This window comes from Thunnus albacares, chromosome 1, assembly GCF_914725855.1.
Source record: "Thunnus albacares chromosome 1, fThuAlb1.1, whole genome shotgun sequence".
In the NCBI taxonomy this organism is placed as follows: domain Eukaryota; kingdom Metazoa; phylum Chordata; class Actinopteri; order Scombriformes; family Scombridae; genus Thunnus; species Thunnus albacares.
Window position 1 is genome coordinate 24,521,084 of NC_058106.1, and position 18,027 is coordinate 24,539,110.

The following is an 18,027-nucleotide window of genomic DNA, read 5'->3' on the forward strand; positions in this document are numbered from 1 at the left end:
TCCATAGTGGTCTATGAAACCAAATCCCTTCATTTTTTACCTTAAAATTCCATTAATTTACCTGCCATAATGATTAAATTAAAGTATTTTTAATGGATTATTTGCACAGTTTATGGGATTTTAATGTTTAATGTTAAAATGGACCAAAAGTCATAAAACTCACACCTTAATTTATACCTTAAAAGACCTTAAATTTTTAATTCAGGTGTAAATTCAGGTGTAAATTCAGGAGTGGTTTTCATGGTAAATTAAGAAGTAATGATATTTTAAAAGATAAGGCTGGTAATTTTATTTCAACAAATCTCATGCGCAGAGCCAAACCAACAATGAATTCATCCTACTTACAAGTATTGTGTGTATCCAAAGCCTGATATACTGTATTTTTCTGTGCCCAAAACCTCCGTTGTTGTCCAAAAACTATTAAAAACATATTGCTGAGTCACACCGCTGCACTGGGTGACACGTTCCTTCGCCTGTGAAGAGAGTGTCTATGGTAGCTTATTTAGAAACAGCTCCACAGAGTGATAATAGTGATTAGATTGTACTTAATATAATGACTTTATAGTTAAGTGCTTTGAGAAATGTATAATGTAGTAAAAAGTCAAGAGGTTGTGATATGTAACACAACAAGTATGCTGTAGAAGAAACCTCTCTCTTGAGAATTACAATCTTATCACTGTTTTTACTCTTTGTAGCTGTTTCTAATCAAGCTACCATGATCACACTGTTCAGGGACAAAGGAGCATGTCACCCAGTGCAGCAGTGTGGCTCAGTGATGTCTTTTTAATAGTTTTTGGACAACAAGGGAGGTCTACAGCACAGAGGAATATATATATTCCTCTGTGCATATATGTATATATATATATATAGCAAAAGTATTGAATTGTGTATATATATATATCAGACTTTGGACACACAAACAATGCTTGTAAGTAGGATGAGTTCATTGTTGGTTTGTTTCTGCACGAGATTTGCTGACAATAATAAATTATATATATAAAAATGCTAGCCAAATCCTTTACCAAACAGGATAATAAAAGTGGACAAAATATCTGTGTTGATATTTGTTTTTCTTCTAATCTTTGCTTTTAATGCCATTTCTTAAACCTCTAAAAGTATTCAAATGAAACAATCTGAGAATGACATGCATGCTGGGTATTAAGGCTTATACTGGTCACACTGGCTTTAAACAAAGCACCAGTAAGACCACCAATATGGAAACCTGAATCAGCTCGTTGGTTTTTTTCTTCCTCTTAGAAAAATCCCAACAATTTCACATTTCCTCCTCGGAGTCACATGACAACAGAAAATGTCGGGAAAACAAAGATCTGACAACGACAAAAACTGTCTGAATATTGAAACAAGCAGGGCTACTTGAGGGGTGCGGCTTTGATGTCCCGCCCCCTTACGTACAGTGACATCATGCCGCGCCACACCATTATCTGTCGACGCTCGGGCCGGAATACGCAGTTGATTCTCTCGTTAGCGGACAGTGAAGGTTACCTGCTTCAACAGTGCTTGAACGGCAACCTCTCTACTGTCTTCGAACACCACAGGACGGGAATATAATTATTTCGATCACTCTGACCATCAACAAATCATTTTTTAATTACCTAAAAAAAAGCAAGACGCTAGCTAAGTTTTCCTAAAAACAAATTAGCTTGTAAGCTAACTGTTTTGCTAACAGCGCGAGTCACTCGGAACATCTTTTCGACCTCCTCACAAGAAGACCTGCCACTCAGATTAGGTAAGAACACATCTTTCACATGTACACAGCCACCCGCACATTTGCTTGTCGCTGACGAAAACGTTAATGTTTGTCCGTGTTCATCATGGTACCCTGTTTATCTCGGTGCCGCCTCCGACAATGTGGCCTTGGCGCAGTTGGCTCCAGTTCCAACCACTGCGCAGTCTCTTCAGCGCCAGACATAAAAAACAACAACATTGGAGCTGCCAAAAACAGTCTTTTATTTACCAATACCGTACCGTGTTTATTTCAACACTCCATGCCCAATAAAAGTACGAAATCCCTATTTCGTACTTTTATGCGATTTTGACGTAACTGGAACGTTACTTAAACGTTAGAGAAGAAACCAGCTGTAAATCTTATATGATTTTTTTGTTCGCTGTTCCCTCCCGTGACAAGATTTTGTCTTGCACAACAAATTTAGCCTTGCCAAACTAGCTGGTCTATACTTTTGATGCCAAAATGACTCAGTGATTTCTCAGACAGAAAAAAAACAGCACCACTATAGTTATTATCGCTACAACTAGCCATAATTTCGATTTCTGATTAGTCTAGCTTATGTATTACTATTCTGATTATTTGCGTAGGTTGTAAGAGATCAAAAAAAACTGACCATCACAATCGTGTTTTGTCTGACCAACAGTCGGAAACCAAACAAAACCTCACATTTGAGAAACTTCAGCAACAGAATATGTCACAGTGTTTCTTGATACTCAAATGATTAACAGATTATCAAGATGCTGATCAATTTTTTGTTTTTTACTAATGAATTAACAAATGAATTAATCGCCTCGGTTGTATTTGTGTGTTTCAGAACCATGAGTTCCCAAGTGAGACAGAACTTCCACCAGGACTGCGAGGCTGCAATCAACAGGCAGATCAACCTGGAGCTGTACGCCTCATACGTCTACCTGTCAATGGTGAGAGTTTACCAGTGTCTAAAGGGGAGCGGTCAGACAGTAGAAAGGCAGCTGAGTGAGGAAAAATAAACTGAAGCCCCGGTATGAGACAGCTAGTGATATTACAGGGAGAAGTGGTTAGTTTAAGGGGAACTGTGTTAACTTATTATGCTGGTAACAGTTGGTCTTAGGAAGTGTTTGATTCCTTTAACTAGACTGTATGGTGCATATGTAACTGTAAGTGCAAGTGCGTAGTTAGGCTGTGTGTGTGTGTGTGTGTGTGTGTGTGTGTCTCCTCACACACCCTCCAAGTGTGGCCAGCGTGCCAACATCTTTCTAGGTGGATAAGAAAGCACGAGGAAGATTTGGACGAAGCCACCTGCAGAGCAGCCATTTCATTAAACAGCATTAACTTGTCAGTCTCAGTTTGATATCTGTGTGTGTGTGGGGTGGGGGAGGGTGTTAACTGAGGTGAAGGGTATTTTTTGCGGCTGAGTTATAAAACAAAGGTTGAAGTTCCTTTGGAGATTAGGGTATTTACAGAGAAGGGTCAGAGTACATCGTCTGGCCTTAACATCTTAAAACAGAGTTTTCACCTATTGATCCCACACAGAGCCATGTGTTTTTATATAAGAGTTTCTCTACCTTTTATATATGTTAAATTTTATTCTTCAGTCATTCTATCTTTAGTTTCTGTTAATTTTTAGAAAAGATTCGCCAGGTTTATATTTTAAAAACAATGTATTGTTATTTTTTTAGCCATGCCTCTAACCCTCTTACTGTTTTTCTTTGCAGTTCAGTAACATTTTGCTTTTATTGTGCTTTAAGTATTGTGACCTCTTTCATGGAAGCAACACAGTACTTCAGAGTTATTGTAGAACAGAAAAGTGGCTTCAAATCCTTAATAATCAAATAATTGTCACTCTGGTTTCACTATATTGGATGAAAGCTGCTATAATTTTATCACTGAATTTCAGCACATTAATTTTAATATACATGGCTGTTTTTAGCTGTGTGTAATCTCAGCAACTCGCATTTCCACATTTCAGCATTTTCTGCTTCACCTGAAGCAAACGGATAACTAAAATTATTCTTCTTTTTCTTCACTCACAGTCATACTACTTCGACCGGGATGACCAGGCATTGAACAACTTTGCCAAGTTCTTCCGTAGTCAGTCACATGAGGAGCGTGAGCACGCTGAGAAGCTTATGAAACTGCAGAACCAGAGGGGAGGCAGGATCTTCCTTCAAGATATCAGGGTATGAGCTCATATTTCGCCTAAAGGGTGTTCAAATTTGTGTTTTTAACGTAAGCACTGGGTGTGAGATGTCGTCCCTCTTATCTTAGGGGCTGTGTTGGGAGGGTAACATGAGGTAAAAGAGATACAGAGGGTGGGAGCGTGCTGTGCAACTTATCTTTCTCCGACGAGCAAACACAGCCTCCCCAGCTCTAGTAAAACGTTAAACCCAGTTTGAAATAACCAGGGAGGTTTCTGTCTGGGTCTGGTCATTGGCCTCCTACCTCTCATTAATAAGTATCTTACTGTTTTTCCTGACCTGCTTGTGTTGCAGAAGCCAGAGAGGGATGAGTGGGGCAGCGGTGTCGAGGCCCTTGAATGCGCCCTGCAGCTTGAGAAGAGCGTCAACCAGTCACTGCTGGACCTGCACAAGCTCTGCTCTGATCACAATGACCCACATGTGAGTGTTTAAAACGTGGCTTGAAAATCACACAGCCAAGCAGCCTAAACACTTTTACACATGTCACATTTTAGAAAAATACTCTTAAAAAAAATACTCAGATCTGAGAATAAACACCTCAGACATGCACATTGGTTGTACACCTGCACTTCAGAGGTAACAGATTTGTGGTTCACAGCTATTTCCTGCAAATTTAGCAGGTTTCCTTTTTATTTTTGCAAGAAAGAAAGAAATGTCAGCCAGACTTTGATGTGGGATATAATGACACCTCTGTTGCACAGCCGAGGTATTTTAGGACAAATGTGCAGTGCAGCAGAAATCTGACACAACTTTATTTTTATCAATATTCAGCACAAGTTTAATTTACATCCAGCAAGTCTGACAGTGCTAAAACTTGCTGAATTATTATTTTTTAATTATTTTTTGTGACCAACTTTTTATTAGTTTTTTATTCATTTTACACTGTTCACACAGAACAGGACAAATTTATATTACATACAACTGATTGACAGATAATTGCAGAAGAAAAGACAGAAAAAAACAAAAAATGAAAAGGAAAGAAAATTATAAACAAGACAGACGGAACACAATTCTTCCACCCACACAGTCCAGCCCTGCCCGCCTGCTGCATTGAAATTCATATAAACATGACAGTTGACAATCTATACCCTGACTGTAGTAGTCAATCTCGCAAATACATTTTACATACAGAATTCAATAAAATCAACTTAAATGTATGATTTAATTATATCAGCAGCTCTTGCCTCGTCTTTCAGACTATTTATAGATGCAGTCGACATTTCTAACACTAAAAGATGATGGAAAGAGGACGCCCACTGTTTGATACTTAACCATCACAACTATTACAATAATAATTTTCTTGGCTGCTGTCAAAAGCAGCATCTTTTGATTTTTAAACTCAGTAAATAGTTGAACAACAACATTATTTGATACCATCAGGATAAAATCATCACAAGTTTCTGGCTTCGTCAATTCAACTCGTAACCTTTGCATCATGTTAATTTCAACATATTTTAGCTGGTAAAAGAGAAAGAGCATCATTTAGGTTTTTCCAGTTAAATTGGTTGTGATTATATGTTTTAGTTCTCAATTGATTTAATACTCTTGTTTCTTTTGTTGTTGTTTTTTTTTCAGTTGTGTGATTTCATCGAGACACACTACCTGGACGAGCAGGTCAAGTCCATCAAAGAATTGGCAGACTGGGTGACCAACCTGCGCCGCATGGGTGCCCCTCAGAATGGCATGGCCGAGTACCTGTTTGACAAACATACTCTGGGCAAAGAAAGCAGCTAAATCCATAGATAATCCCTCCATATCACATGAGAAATGCATTCTATATATGTATATTTGTGTCTCGCTTCCACGTTTTTTCAAAACAAGAAGCCATCTGCATGCTCCTGGCTAGTCATTTAAACCTCTTATATTACTCATGTCGTTATGCGATTCCTCCTTCTGCTATCAGCTGTGACCATGTCATCACTATGTATTTGCTGTTTTATGCCAGAAGCTGTTAAGCAAACCAAATAAAGCAAACCCTCTGGATTCTGATTCTGTCTAATTTTCTTTTTTTATGTTGTCTCCATGTTCAAAACAGTGGAAATCATTTGAGTGGTCTAGATCAAGCTCTGTATCTGAAAAGCAGCAAAACTCATCCGCTGACAAAAACAGATAATATAAGTGCTCACTTTCATTTTCAGAGAAAGCAGAAGTCGACAGTCGGATGAAACCTTCATTCAAATGTCAATCAACCTAATTTTGGTAAATGGGTGGTGAGGAGGGTGAAAGTCTGAACTGTAGGCAGTGTCTTATTTCCTCATGTGACCATTTCAGTCAAACAAATGGAGAAACGAGTATAGGAAGATTTCACACAAATAATAGTTAATGGTGACTCCAAAAACGGTAATCTGAATGTAACGCACATAATAACTGACTGCTAGGGTCTCTAGAAAACCAACACTCCTAAATAAGCAGCTTGTGAAATGATAGAATTAGTATTTTATTGGCTGCCATGACCTTCAATCTTACCAAAGACTGTTTTTTAATGTGATAGTTTGTGATGAAATTTTGGATTTGACATTTAGAGGTTTTAAAAGAAACTAAATACACAGGGTAGTTCCAGCTCAACATCAACACTAAGCGGGAAGTTTCAGTGAAATGTTTTTTAGAGTAATCTCATGTCATTATGAATTCCCCTCGTTTTGTAATCGAACTGCTGTTTTCTTCACTCAGACTGCTGGTACTAGTATCACAAACCCCCTCTGGTGGCGATCAGGCAACAGCAATAATGCAACTTATTATAAAAATGTCAAAATAAGTTATCAATTATATGAATTTAACAAACAACTCAACACTCAACTGTAATAAAGGAAAAACAAAATGTTTTGGATGTGTTCTGTGTATATCACTTGTTAAGTAAATGTGTCTGGAAGTTCAGCACTGTTCACATGTACAAACATGTCTTTGGCCAGCTTTACTGTATTTTGGTAGACTTTAAGTCATGGATGTAATGGACTGCATTTCTATGCTTTTATTGAAATCACTTTACATTTTGCCACTGATGCACACATTTACTTACACTCTCACACACTAATGACAGGAAGCTACCATGTGAGGCACAGGCCTAACTTTTGGGAGCAAGTTGGGGATCAGTGTCTTGCTCAAGGACACCTTGACATGCGGACAAGTGATTGAACCACTGACCCTGTGATTTAGGGCTGCGACTAACAATTACTTTCATTATCGATTAATCTGCTGATTATTTTCTCGATTTATCAATTAGTTGATTGGTCTATAAAATGTCAGAAAATGGTGAAACATGTCGATCACTGTTTGCCAAAGGCCAAGATGATGTCCTCAAATGTCTCGTTTTGTCCGCAACCCAAAGATATTGAGTTCATTGTCATAAATGACCAAAGAAATCAGAAAATATTCAAATTTAAAAAGCTGGAATGAGATAATTTTTTTCTCAAAAAATGACTGCAAACAAAAATAGATGCCTATTAATTTAATAGTTGACATCTCAATCAATTAATCATTGCCGCTCTAGTGCAATTAATGGATGACCTGCTCTACCTACTGAGCCACAAACGCCCTTGAGCCCTCGTCAGTATATTTCACTCCTTAACATACTCTTAACTAAATTTATGCTATTTGCTAAAGGACACCATAGTTTTTCACAATTTCTTTAACTGTTTGTGGGAGTCACAATAAGCTAAATACTGCAAATTGATGTTGATACTTCATGTGCATGAGCTGTTTCATTGAAGATATAAAGATTTTTTTTTTTCCTACAGCATACCATACACAGTCATCCTGTTCTAGATGAATTGTACAACAGTGTCAAACTAGTCTCCTTGCTCAAAAACAAATGCATAGATCTCATTATTTTGTGATCATACTTTATGGAAACTGTCAGAACACACCACATCATAATTTATTAATGACAAGGCAGGAAACACTACAGAACTAGAAGTTTGAGGCACATTTCTGAGATGAAAAGATCAAAATCTAAGTAACAATATTAACAAAATCAAAAATGTATCATGGTTATTATTAAACTGGTTGTGGAATATATATAAATGTGAATGAACAGCTCCAACAATCTCTGTCAGACTGCAGTGTTCACGCTTCTTCGAGCTCCACCAGCACACCATCACAGTCTTTAGGATGAAGAAACATCACTGGTTTCCCATGAGCACCTATCCGGGGCTCTGCGGACAGAGTTCTGATGTTCCTTGCTTTAAGGTCTACTATTGCAGCGTTGATGTCGTCTACCTGCAACCAAGCAGCAGATTTTGCACATTACTCATGTTCAACTTCTGTTAGTCTAATACACAAAATGATGATGATGATGATGAAATACATGAAAAATGTGTTTTAAGAAGAAGGGGATCTTTAGGGGGAGATAGTAGGTCAACAGTATATGCCACATAGAAGAAGTATACATCATCTGAAAGCTGGGAGTCTGAAGATTAATTTGAGATGCAGTTCAGCACTATGTGTCAAGTTTTCCTAGTCATAAATCTCTAAAAAACATTGTGTTTTGGTTAGGTGCCTATTGAAATTTTGAAACTTTAGAGTGTATAAGGCCTTAGAACATTATGCAGGAAATATATGATGGCCATGCCCAATTATTACACAGATTTGGTGCAAAATTTAACCATTTTTGACCACTTGAAAATTGATAAAAATGGTCAAAAATCATCAAAAACTTGACATTTGGAGATTTCTGTAAGAATGACATTTTTCTGCAATTGGATGGGGAGCACTTCTGCTCTGGAAATTGCTCAGAAACCCCCTTATTGTCAATGTACCAAGGAAAGCCACACATCCTCATAGTTACCGCATAGTTTGTGGTTCTTACGTTTCATGAGGCTGTGATTATCCTAGATGTCACAATAGGTCATTTTATTTTATATTATTTGATTTACCTTGAGTAAATAAAGCTATCTATCTATACAGTGAGGTCAAGTTTCAAAAAATGGTCTCACTACAATGAAATGGCTACTGTGGGGACTAACATCATTGCACATGAATACAGCATGTAGCATGACAGATATCTAGTTTCATATGATACCAGTATATTCACTCTAGCTTTAAAACTGAGCCCACTACAGCCTCTTATACGGCCCCATAGGTCTCAGAGGGTTTATAGTTGTGAACATGCAGGTCCTCTACCATCCAGCAGGGGGTGATGCAGCACCCTCTGCTCCCCTACTTATTTCCCACAGCCTACAGGTCATCAATGCGGTAAATAAAGCATGACAGAGATAGCTGAGGGGTTCAGCTAAGATTTAAAATATGCAACTATAAATGTCAAAACATGCACACAACTGCACAACAGACTAAACTGTCTCATCCAGTTCCAGTTCAGATTTTTGAATATTAAACAGTTGTCAACTAGGGATTCAACAATTACTTCCATTATCGGTCAATCTGCTGATTCTTTTCTCGATTAATTGATTTGTCTGTAAAATGTCTTCATATGTCTTGTTTTGTTTGACCAACAGTCCGAAACCCAAAGAAAATCAGATTACCATCATGTCTGACAAAAGAAAACATTACAAAATATTGGGCATTTTTGCTTAAAAAAAATTATTAAAACCATTGTTCAATTCTCAAAGTAGTTGCTGATTAATTTTCTGTCGATCGACTAATCAATTAATCGATTAATCATTTCAGCTCTAGTTGTGACCGAATGTATTCTGGAGTATTTTAGAGTTGGGAAATACACTTGTCAGTGCTCTCTTGTCAAACACAGGCGTAACTAATAATATTGTCACAGTCCTGGCTTTTTCATGATCAATTAATCTGACGATTATTTTCTTGATTAATATGATCTAGAAAACATCAGAAAACACAACATGACATCAAATTGTTGCTTGTTTTGTCAGACCGACAGTCCAAAACCCAAAGATATTCAATATATGTTGTTCTAATAAAAAAAAAGAAAAGCAAATTCTCCAGTTTTAGAAGCAAATGTTTGCCATTTTTGCTTGATAAATTACTTAAACGATTAATCGATTATCAAAATAGTTGCTGATTAATTTTCTTTCAATCAACTACTGATTAATCATTGCAGCTCTACATGGCTTATGTGAACAGAACAGGCCATCGTTAATGTTATTAGTTATACCTGTTTGTTTCTTGCTATGACAGGTCAAATATCTGCTGTGAGAAACTGCTATTCAAGCTGATCTGAGAGTAAAAGTGGATCCTACTCAGTAGTGGCTCTCTGTACCTAATAAAGTGGTCATTAGTGTATTTAGCTGAATGCTGTAAGAGCTTCTCACCTCAATACAGATGTGGTGCATCCCTCCAGACTTGTTCTTCTGTAAGAAGCCAGCGATCGGGCTCTTCTCCCCCAGAGGATGCAGCAGCTCCAGCTTAGTGTTGCCCAGCTCCACAAACACAGTGTAGACGCCATGCTCAGGCAGGGGCACCTTGTCGCTAACTGTGGCCCCCAGTACGTCCCGATACAGAGATGTGGCCTTCTCCATGTCGGGGACAGCAATGGCGATGTGGTTGAGCTTCCCCAGCTTCCAAACGGACCCAGGGACTCCCTGACGGAGGGCTGCTGTGGTTGAATGTGCTCTCAGGCATGTGAGACGAGCACATCTGGAAAGACCTGACACTGAAACCAGAATATAGTGAGATTATTTGTAATTATTAGGTTGGAATATTAGCCCTGAGCTGGAGTATCTTAATGAACCCCTATACATATACTATGGATATTTTCCATAGTTATTTTCTTTTTAGATTAAAATTCCCTCTTTTTGTTTCCCTTTTGACCTGCGGTGGAAGTATAATAACAAAAACTGAGAATTTGGCAGAGTTAGGCAGTAACTTTGAAAGATATCTACCTTGTTTGACAAATATGGATTACTGAAGCTTCATATTAGCTTAAGATAAATTTTTGAATACATTTTTGCACTGAAAGACGACAGCGGATTTGTCCCCCATCACTTCACACATTAGGAAAGGATCTTCTAATGGTCAGTATGAACAGGAGGAATGAATACAATAAGGAAACCCTGTTTAAATGTTCATTTGGTCACCTGAAAAATAATAAGGAAAAATATTCTTTTCCACTTTGTGACAGTTGTATCATATATACTCTGTATCATCTTGTGAATACAATTCGGTATTGATTTGGAGTCACTAGGTCACATGACATGGAAGCTATTGAAAAAAGAAAATGAATTTTCCATTAAAATATCCATATAAAATAGAAGAAGCACTAAAATCCAATAAATATAAGTGTGTCTTATTTGTCCAGTGTAGTAATACAATTCAGTATTGACTTTGAGTCACTGGGTCAGAAGCTTCATGATGTTTCCACTGAGTGAATCCGAGACGTGTTTTTATGGCTACATCACTGCATCAAATGGAAATATTATTGATGCCTTGAGCATCATTATACACACATTTCACATAATTTACCTATTTGGAAACGTTGTAATCTAAACAACATGAGTTAGATTAACGGATAGTCAGGTGGCTCAGTGACATTTAAGAAATGTCTGTAATATTGTCTCAGGGGGTTTAATCTGATAAAAACATCTGGTCGTTGGGAAAAGTAAGGACTACAAGACTGGACTCACTTCACACTAAACATCAATTAAAGCAGCAACAAATGAAATGAATTCACTATTAACCTTTTAATTCCTTCAGACAAAAGAAATCCAGTAACTTTAAAACACAGTGCACCAAATGCACAATAACACGGCAAGTTCAGCAACAAGACAAACACGCTGCATCAGGTTTAACTAAGAAAGTATTTGCCTATATTAACGCTGCAAACCTTTTTGAGATTATACAATAAATCAGAGAATGACCATCCTGACATTTATTATAAAATATAAGACTGAAAAGCAGACGTTTTGTAGTTACATAATTTTTTTTACACAAACTAACCTGCAACCTTCAACACGACGGACGCCATGTTTGGTTAATGCCCCGGAACTAAAGAGCGGCGGAAGAGTTTCTCGGAGAGCCTGTTTACCTGCGACACGGGAGCCAGCACACATGTGAGGGTAACGATGGCTGCTGGCGGAGATATGTGCAGCATGCTGGAGGAGTGTTTAAAGACAGTAAATATCAACACAGCGCATCCAGAGACCTTTCTGAGGCAAGTGCTACCTGTGTTGTGCTGTGTCGTTGAGAAACGCGACGCAGCGTCGCGTGTTTGAAGAGAAAACGTTCATTTAATTAAATGTTAGCTTCAGCTAACTGTGTGCAAAGAGTTAGCACCGCTGTCACAGTAACTGTTCTGGGTACTATAGTGATATAATAATGAGGTTTGGGGCGGCTATGTATTATTTTCGAAATCCCAGGTTTGCTGTAACTATTTTTTAGACAAATTACGTGTTTAAAGACACGTTTGAATGGAGGGGACACAACAAAACCTGACTTCAAAGCTGGCCCTTCTGGCTCCACGTAGTTGTATGAAGAGTAGGGGAAGAGATAACACGTTAAAGGATGGGTTCACAATTTTTCAAGTCTGTCTTAGACAATAGTCAGGTGCCCGCATGAACATTGAAATATGTTTTTCTTGATGTAATCATTCCTCCTGTTCATACGGACCATTAGAAGATCCCTTTATACTGTACTCTAGAGACCACCTTCTACTCAATGTAAGTGATGGGGGCCAAAGTCCACTATGTATTTAAAATTTAATCTTAAGCTAATGTAAAGCTTCAGCCATCCAAATGAGTCAAATCAAGTAAATATCTTTCAACATAACACTCTTTTTATTGCCAAAGTTCCTCATTTTGTTACTATACTTCCACCACAACTCAACAGGGAAACACAAAGAGGGAATTTGATGCTAAAAAGACTGTAAATGTGGCAGATATCCACTTATTATGACTAACTCAGACTGCTGAAGCCTCATATAAGCTTCAGATAAACTTTTAAATGCATTTTTGCATAAAATGATTGTATGGACACACTGTGGATTTTGCCCCCCATCGCTTACAATGAAAGCACATTTGAAGGGGATCTTTTAATAGTAGGATCCAGTATGAAGAGGAGGAATGATTACAGTGAGGAAAACCTCTTTCAATGTACATGTGGGCACCTCACCATTGTTTTAACACAGACTTAAAAATTGTGACCTTGTCCTTTAACTAGCAGTACAATACTACCAAACCATAGTTTTTCTACTGATATTGATGATGTGGTTGTGATACCTTATATGCTACCAGTCAACTCCTATAATACACCAGAGTGTTAATGTAACCAAAAGGAACAAAATTTAAAAACATAAATAAAATTATATTTACAAGATGTTGAACCTGGGTCCTACCTCAGATCTCCTCATTCTGTATTAACAGTTGGTGCAAAGCCACCCAGATACATGTTGTCTTATTTTTGATGTGGTTAGTCAGTGCTAGCCTGAACAACAAATACACTCATTAGATATATTGCATTAGCTGTGTAACTTCTCTGCTCCATTTTTATGACTGTTGTTGTTTTATTTCTTATATACGTGTATCAACCTTTATAATATTAGCAGAGGTCTTTATTTCAGGTGATGTGGACAAACCATTGGAGTAAAAACCTTGAAAATATGTCTAAAAGAAATTGTTGTACAAAATGCATATTATATAATAGCACTGCCTGTTGCTAACAGTGATTCTTGGTACCAGTGTAATGGCAGTTTTTCACAGGTGAATGTATTACTTTAAATTGCACTTGAGTACTTGTACCACCCCTAGAACTGAAGAATAAACACACCACAGACCTGCACACTATCTGTTTGGTGCTTGTCTGTTGGCAAAATACAATCAAACACCTCTTGCTATTCATAAACTACACTCACTGTATTGGTTTTGTGTTTCCACTTTTGCAGCCTTCAAGATGGAGTGGCAACAGACTTCACCTCTCTCACTAAGACCCTGTATGACCTCCACAAGGCTCAGGAGCCTGCAGATTATAAAGGCAGCCCACTGTCGCAGCTGGTGGTGGAACATTTCGATGAAGAGCAGATCTGGCAGGAGCTGGAGCTGCAGAACACTGCTGTACTGAAACACTTTAAAAATGCCATTGACGAGGCTTTGTCAGATGAGACGCTAACAGTATTGGAGGAGGAAGAAGAGATGGAGGAGGATGATGAGGAAGCAGGAGAGAGTGATGATCAAAATGTTGACGAGGACGAGGAGGAGGAGGAAGAAGAAGAGGAATCACCCAGGCAGTCCAAGAAAATGTCTGAGGGTGGAGCAGAGGATTACTCAGATGAGGACTCTGATTTAGATTTTGATGTGGATGCCCTGGAGAAGCGGGAGAAACAGAGGAAAGGGATTGGAGGGAAGGGCTCTAAAATGAAGGTGGTTCCTTCCGAAGTTGATGATAAGTTCTTCAAGCTGTCAGAGATGGAGTCATTTCTTGATGATATGGACAAGAGAGAGGGGAAGGAGGGCAAAAATGACATAGACTATTTCCAGGACCTGCCGTCTGATGAGGATGATGATCTTGACTTAGAAATGATTTCTACCAAAAAGCAAAAGAAAAGCACTGTATGTATTGAATCACTTATATTTCATTTTCTTTCATATTACACTTAATTTTGAACCTGATGATACAAAAATACAGGAAATATATTGATTATGGTTTATATTGATAGGCAAAGAGCTCCAGGAATTTCAAGTACAAGGACTACTTTGACGCTGTGGAGGGTGAAGCAGCCAAAGCAGACGACCAGTCAGATGGTGACGATGACGGCATGGATGAGAGCCAGGAAGATGGCGAAGAAGAAATTGATGACGAAGAAGATGATCACGATGGTGAAGAGGAGGGTGACGATGAGTAAGTGTGATTAAAATTCAGTAACACGCATAATTATTATTATTACTATTTGATGATTTGTTTGTGTTAATGAAACAGGGCTGGGTGATGAAGGAGAAGCATGAGTTCAATATTAAATCAATCCCAGAATATTTTGTTATTACCTTTTTTCAGGGATGAAGACATGAGCCAGTCCAGAGCGTCTCTTAAAAAAGTGACCTTTAACCTCTCTGGGGACGAGGACAGTGAGGGGGAGGACATGGAGGATATTTTTGGAGGAAAAACCCCAAGCGCAGCAAAATCCGAATCAATGTCATCTTTTGAGAAACGGCAAGAAAAGGTGAGCGAATTTGTTGCTTGTTTGATATGATTTATATTTAGTGTAGACAATAAATGCAATGCAATCCAGCAGTGTTGCATGTATGGCTGGACATTGTTTCTTTTTTTTTCAGTCGTAATACCAAAACAATACCGTTTAAGATACGTTACATATATGAAAATGTTTCTCTACAAAACCACCACTTCTGTTATAAAATAAGGCAAACTTCTCTGATGCTTCAGTGTTTAATTTCATTTTAATTGCCAAAAATATTTACTTAATTCAGGAAATATCTTATCAATCAATAAGAAGACCGCTAAGAATCTGACCAGGCATTTTAGCCAACTGCTTGATTAATGTAAACCTGCAATTTATACTGATTATTTCCTATTGTCGTTGCAGATGTCACAGAAGATCGAGGAGCTGGAGAAAGCTGCTCTAGGCGAGAAGTCCTGGCAGCTGTCTGGAGAAGTGACAGCGCAAACTCGTCCAGAGAACAGCATGCTGGAAGAAGATGTGGCGTTTGAGCAGACGTCTAGGATGGGTGGGTAACCCTTCTGTGTTTGTCGTATCTGTACGTTGGAAAATTAGTGAACGTTATTTTGGATATACAGTGTACTCATATTCATAAGAGTGTTTATGTTATGCTAATTAAGCAAAGTTACAGTTATAAATGTTGAGAATTTCCTTCTCTGTGCTCTTTTAGCCCCTGCTATCACAGAGGAAACCACACTCCAGCTTGAAGACATCATCAAACAGAGAATTAAAGACCAGGTTAGTATACGCGTAACAATAACTTTAGTTTTATACTGTCTAAAATAACATAAGGTGCGATTTTGTTGCCCGGTTATAACCCAGTACCTTTTGACTTGTGTTTCTAAGGCGTTTGACGATGTGGTCCGCAAGGAGAAACCCAAAGAGGAGGTGTTTGAGTACAAGAAAAGGCTAACGTTGGACCATGAGAAGAGCAAGCAGAGTCTAGCAGAAATCTATGAGCAAGAGTACCTCAAGCAGAACCAGGTTTGACTCTTATCTTGTTTTCGCAGTTAGTCGAACACATATGAACATGCGTTGTATCCAATTTCTTGTATCATTTTATTATTATTTCAGCAAAAGACAGAGGAGGAGGAGAACCCAGCCCATGTTGAAATTCAAAAGCTAATGGATACACTCTTCCTAAAGTTGGATGCTCTCTCCAACTTCCACTTCACACCTAAGCCGGTAAGTTTTGCCTGACAGCATTGACAAAAAGGAAAAATTTTATTAGGCAGTAACAGAGGCACAGTTCTATATAGCGAATGTTCTATTATGTCATTGAATTTGGCATACATAATTCAGTAACCTTAAAATAGTAAGACTGAGGATTAGAAAAAAATATTTAAAACGACTGATCTTTTGTACAACTCTGAAAGACGAAGAAGTTGTTGTCTAAGATGTCACTATAAATCAAAGGCTTATCTATCATAAGAACTTTTTGTGTTGGATGGATGTGTATTTAAAAGCTTAAAACATGGCATCATCTATCAAAAAATCTATAAATGGCACATTTTGGAAAATTATTTGAAATGGTGACACATCTCCTTAAAAAAATATTTTATGAAAAGGGGGGCCTTGGCAAACAGTTGGCAAGCCGGTGCAGTAATTGAAAAGACGCACTCATATATTGCCTTTTTGTCCCCAGCCTGTGCCTGAAGTGAAGGTGGTGTCTAACTTGCCTTCCATCACAATGGAGGAGGTGGCTCCAGTCAGTGCCAGTGATGCTACACTGCTTGCTCCAGAAGAAGTCAAGGTTAGTCATCTGTCATATTCAACCCTTTTATTTTGATCTTGTTATATTTAGGAACATGTTGTGTCTAATAATACTCTCACTCTCTAACCAAAGGAGAAGAACAAAGCAGGCGATATACTGGGCGATTCTGAGAAGACGTCAACAGATAAGAAGCGCGAGAGACGACACAAGAAGAAGGTGAAGAGCCTCAAGATCAAGGAGAAAGAAAAGAGACAGAAACTTAAAGAGGCCAGTAAAGCTGGAGAGAACAAAAAGCCATCAAAGGCTGAAGTCACAGAAAACCTGAAGAAACTCACAAAAGGAGGCAAAGCCACGATACTCAAGGTAGGTGTTTTCTATCATGTTCTTCCTCACATTGTTCAGATCAGTTGGATCCGCTGATGTTTTAGATGCATATTGCCATCACAAACTGGGCAAGTTAAAAAACCAATTGCTCAGTCTCTGCTTCTGCTCCGCTACCAAGGCACATCACACACCTGGCTGCCAAAATAAACATGACTCAACTAACCCGGTGTTCCTCTGTTTCAGGACGAGGGAAAGGACAAGGCTCTGCGGTCTTCTCAAGCCTTCTTCTCTCAGCTGCAGGACCAGGTCAAAAGTCAGATCAAAACCGCAAAGGACCAGACTTCAAAGAAGAAGAAACACAAAGAGGTTTCTGTCAGCAAACTCAAGTTATAATTATAATAACTGTGATGTTTTGTTGTGGAAGATCGGCGTTTTATTGTACAGATTCTTTTTTATGAGAGAGCTGCAATATATTAGATTTGAAAGTCCTTGTAAAATGTTTCCATTTCCATTCAAATAAATCAAGTTCCAAAATGTGTTTGTGTTTGTTTGGCAATAATCAAGCATTTTCAACTGTAATAATAAATGTTCATTTACATAAACATTTCAGAGCATTTTCTTTTGTCTGGAGATGAATGTACACAACCACAGTAAGTCATAACACCAGTATTGTCTTGTTTTCTCATGAGAAAATTATAAAAGAAATATATATACACACATTGCAAACAAAGCATTATATACATGTACATATTTGTAATCTATGGGCACATAATTAGAGAAAACTTGCAGTTCAGCTCATCACAAACTCATCTCACTGTAAGAGTATAGCATAGTGTCAGTGCTAATATCAGGCTGCTCAATAACAACAGGCCTTTTTATCAGTTATATTTGTTAGCCATTGAACACCAGAGATATAGAAATGCTTCTCTGAAATGCCATAGGTGGCTTTAGTCAGACAATACAACAAAACTTAGCCAAAGTA

General features: G+C 38.1%; 3 protein-coding genes across 3 annotated transcripts; 2 read left to right on the top strand and 1 right to left on the bottom strand.

The window, feature by feature from the left end:
• Positions 1-1,427: 1,427 nt before the first annotated feature.
• On the top strand, positions 1,428-5,913 carry fth1a (ferritin, heavy polypeptide 1a). The gene is made up of 5 exons (XM_044351295.1): positions 1,428-1,747; positions 2,562-2,667; positions 3,760-3,906; positions 4,219-4,344; positions 5,500-5,913. The coding sequence occupies exons 2-5, from the start codon at positions 2,566-2,568 to the stop codon at positions 5,656-5,658; spliced, it is 534 nt and encodes a 177-aa protein (XP_044207230.1). The 5' UTR covers positions 1,428-1,747; positions 2,562-2,565; the 3' UTR covers positions 5,659-5,913.
• On the bottom strand, positions 5,746-11,903 carry mcee (methylmalonyl CoA epimerase). The gene is made up of 3 exons (XM_044351309.1): positions 11,782-11,903; positions 10,158-10,498; positions 5,746-8,139 (listed from the first exon to the last, which is right to left on the bottom strand). Exons 1-3 carry the CDS (start codon positions 11,807-11,809, stop codon positions 7,987-7,989), a joined length of 522 nt encoding a protein of 173 aa, XP_044207244.1. The 5' UTR covers positions 11,810-11,903; the 3' UTR covers positions 5,746-7,986.
• Positions 11,848-17,581, top strand: mphosph10 (M-phase phosphoprotein 10 (U3 small nucleolar ribonucleoprotein)). Its single transcript, XM_044351283.1, has 11 exons — positions 11,848-11,995; positions 13,721-14,384; positions 14,492-14,673; positions 14,827-14,992; positions 15,374-15,515; positions 15,678-15,745; positions 15,854-15,991; positions 16,082-16,192; positions 16,653-16,760; positions 16,854-17,084; positions 17,289-17,581. The coding sequence occupies exons 1-11, from the start codon at positions 11,907-11,909 to the stop codon at positions 17,436-17,438; spliced, it is 2,049 nt and encodes a 682-aa protein (XP_044207218.1). The 5' UTR covers positions 11,848-11,906; the 3' UTR covers positions 17,439-17,581.
• The last annotated feature ends 446 nt before the right edge of the window (positions 17,582-18,027 follow it).

Coding starts and splice junctions, on each gene's coding strand:
- fth1a (XM_044351295.1), top strand. CDS start 2,566: ATGAGTTCCCAAGTGAGACAGAACTTCCACCAGGACTGCGAGGCTGCA. Junction 2,668..3,759: donor CATACGTCTACCTGTCAATG/GTGAGAGTTTAC, acceptor CTTCACTCACAG/TCATACTACTTCGACCGGGA. Junction 4,345..5,499: donor CTGATCACAATGACCCACAT/GTGAGTGTTTAA, acceptor TTTTTTTTTCAG/TTGTGTGATTTCATCGAGAC.
- mcee (XM_044351309.1), bottom strand. CDS start 11,809: ATGGCGTCCGTCGTGTTGAAGGTTGCAG. Junction 10,499..11,781: donor CGTCGTGTTGAAGGTTGCAG/GTTAGTTTGTGT, acceptor TTCTGGTTTCAG/TGTCAGGTCTTTCCAGATGT. Junction 8,140..10,157: donor TGCACCACATCTGTATTGAG/GTGAGAAGCTCT, acceptor GCTTGGTTGCAG/GTAGACGACATCAACGCTGC.
- mphosph10 (XM_044351283.1), top strand. CDS start 11,907: ATGGCTGCTGGCGGAGATATGTGCAGCATGCTGGAGGAGTGTTTAAAG. Junction 14,385..14,491: donor AAAAGCAAAAGAAAAGCACT/GTATGTATTGAA, acceptor TTATATTGATAG/GCAAAGAGCTCCAGGAATTT. Junction 14,674..14,826: donor GAAGAGGAGGGTGACGATGA/GTAAGTGTGATT, acceptor ACCTTTTTTCAG/GGATGAAGACATGAGCCAGT.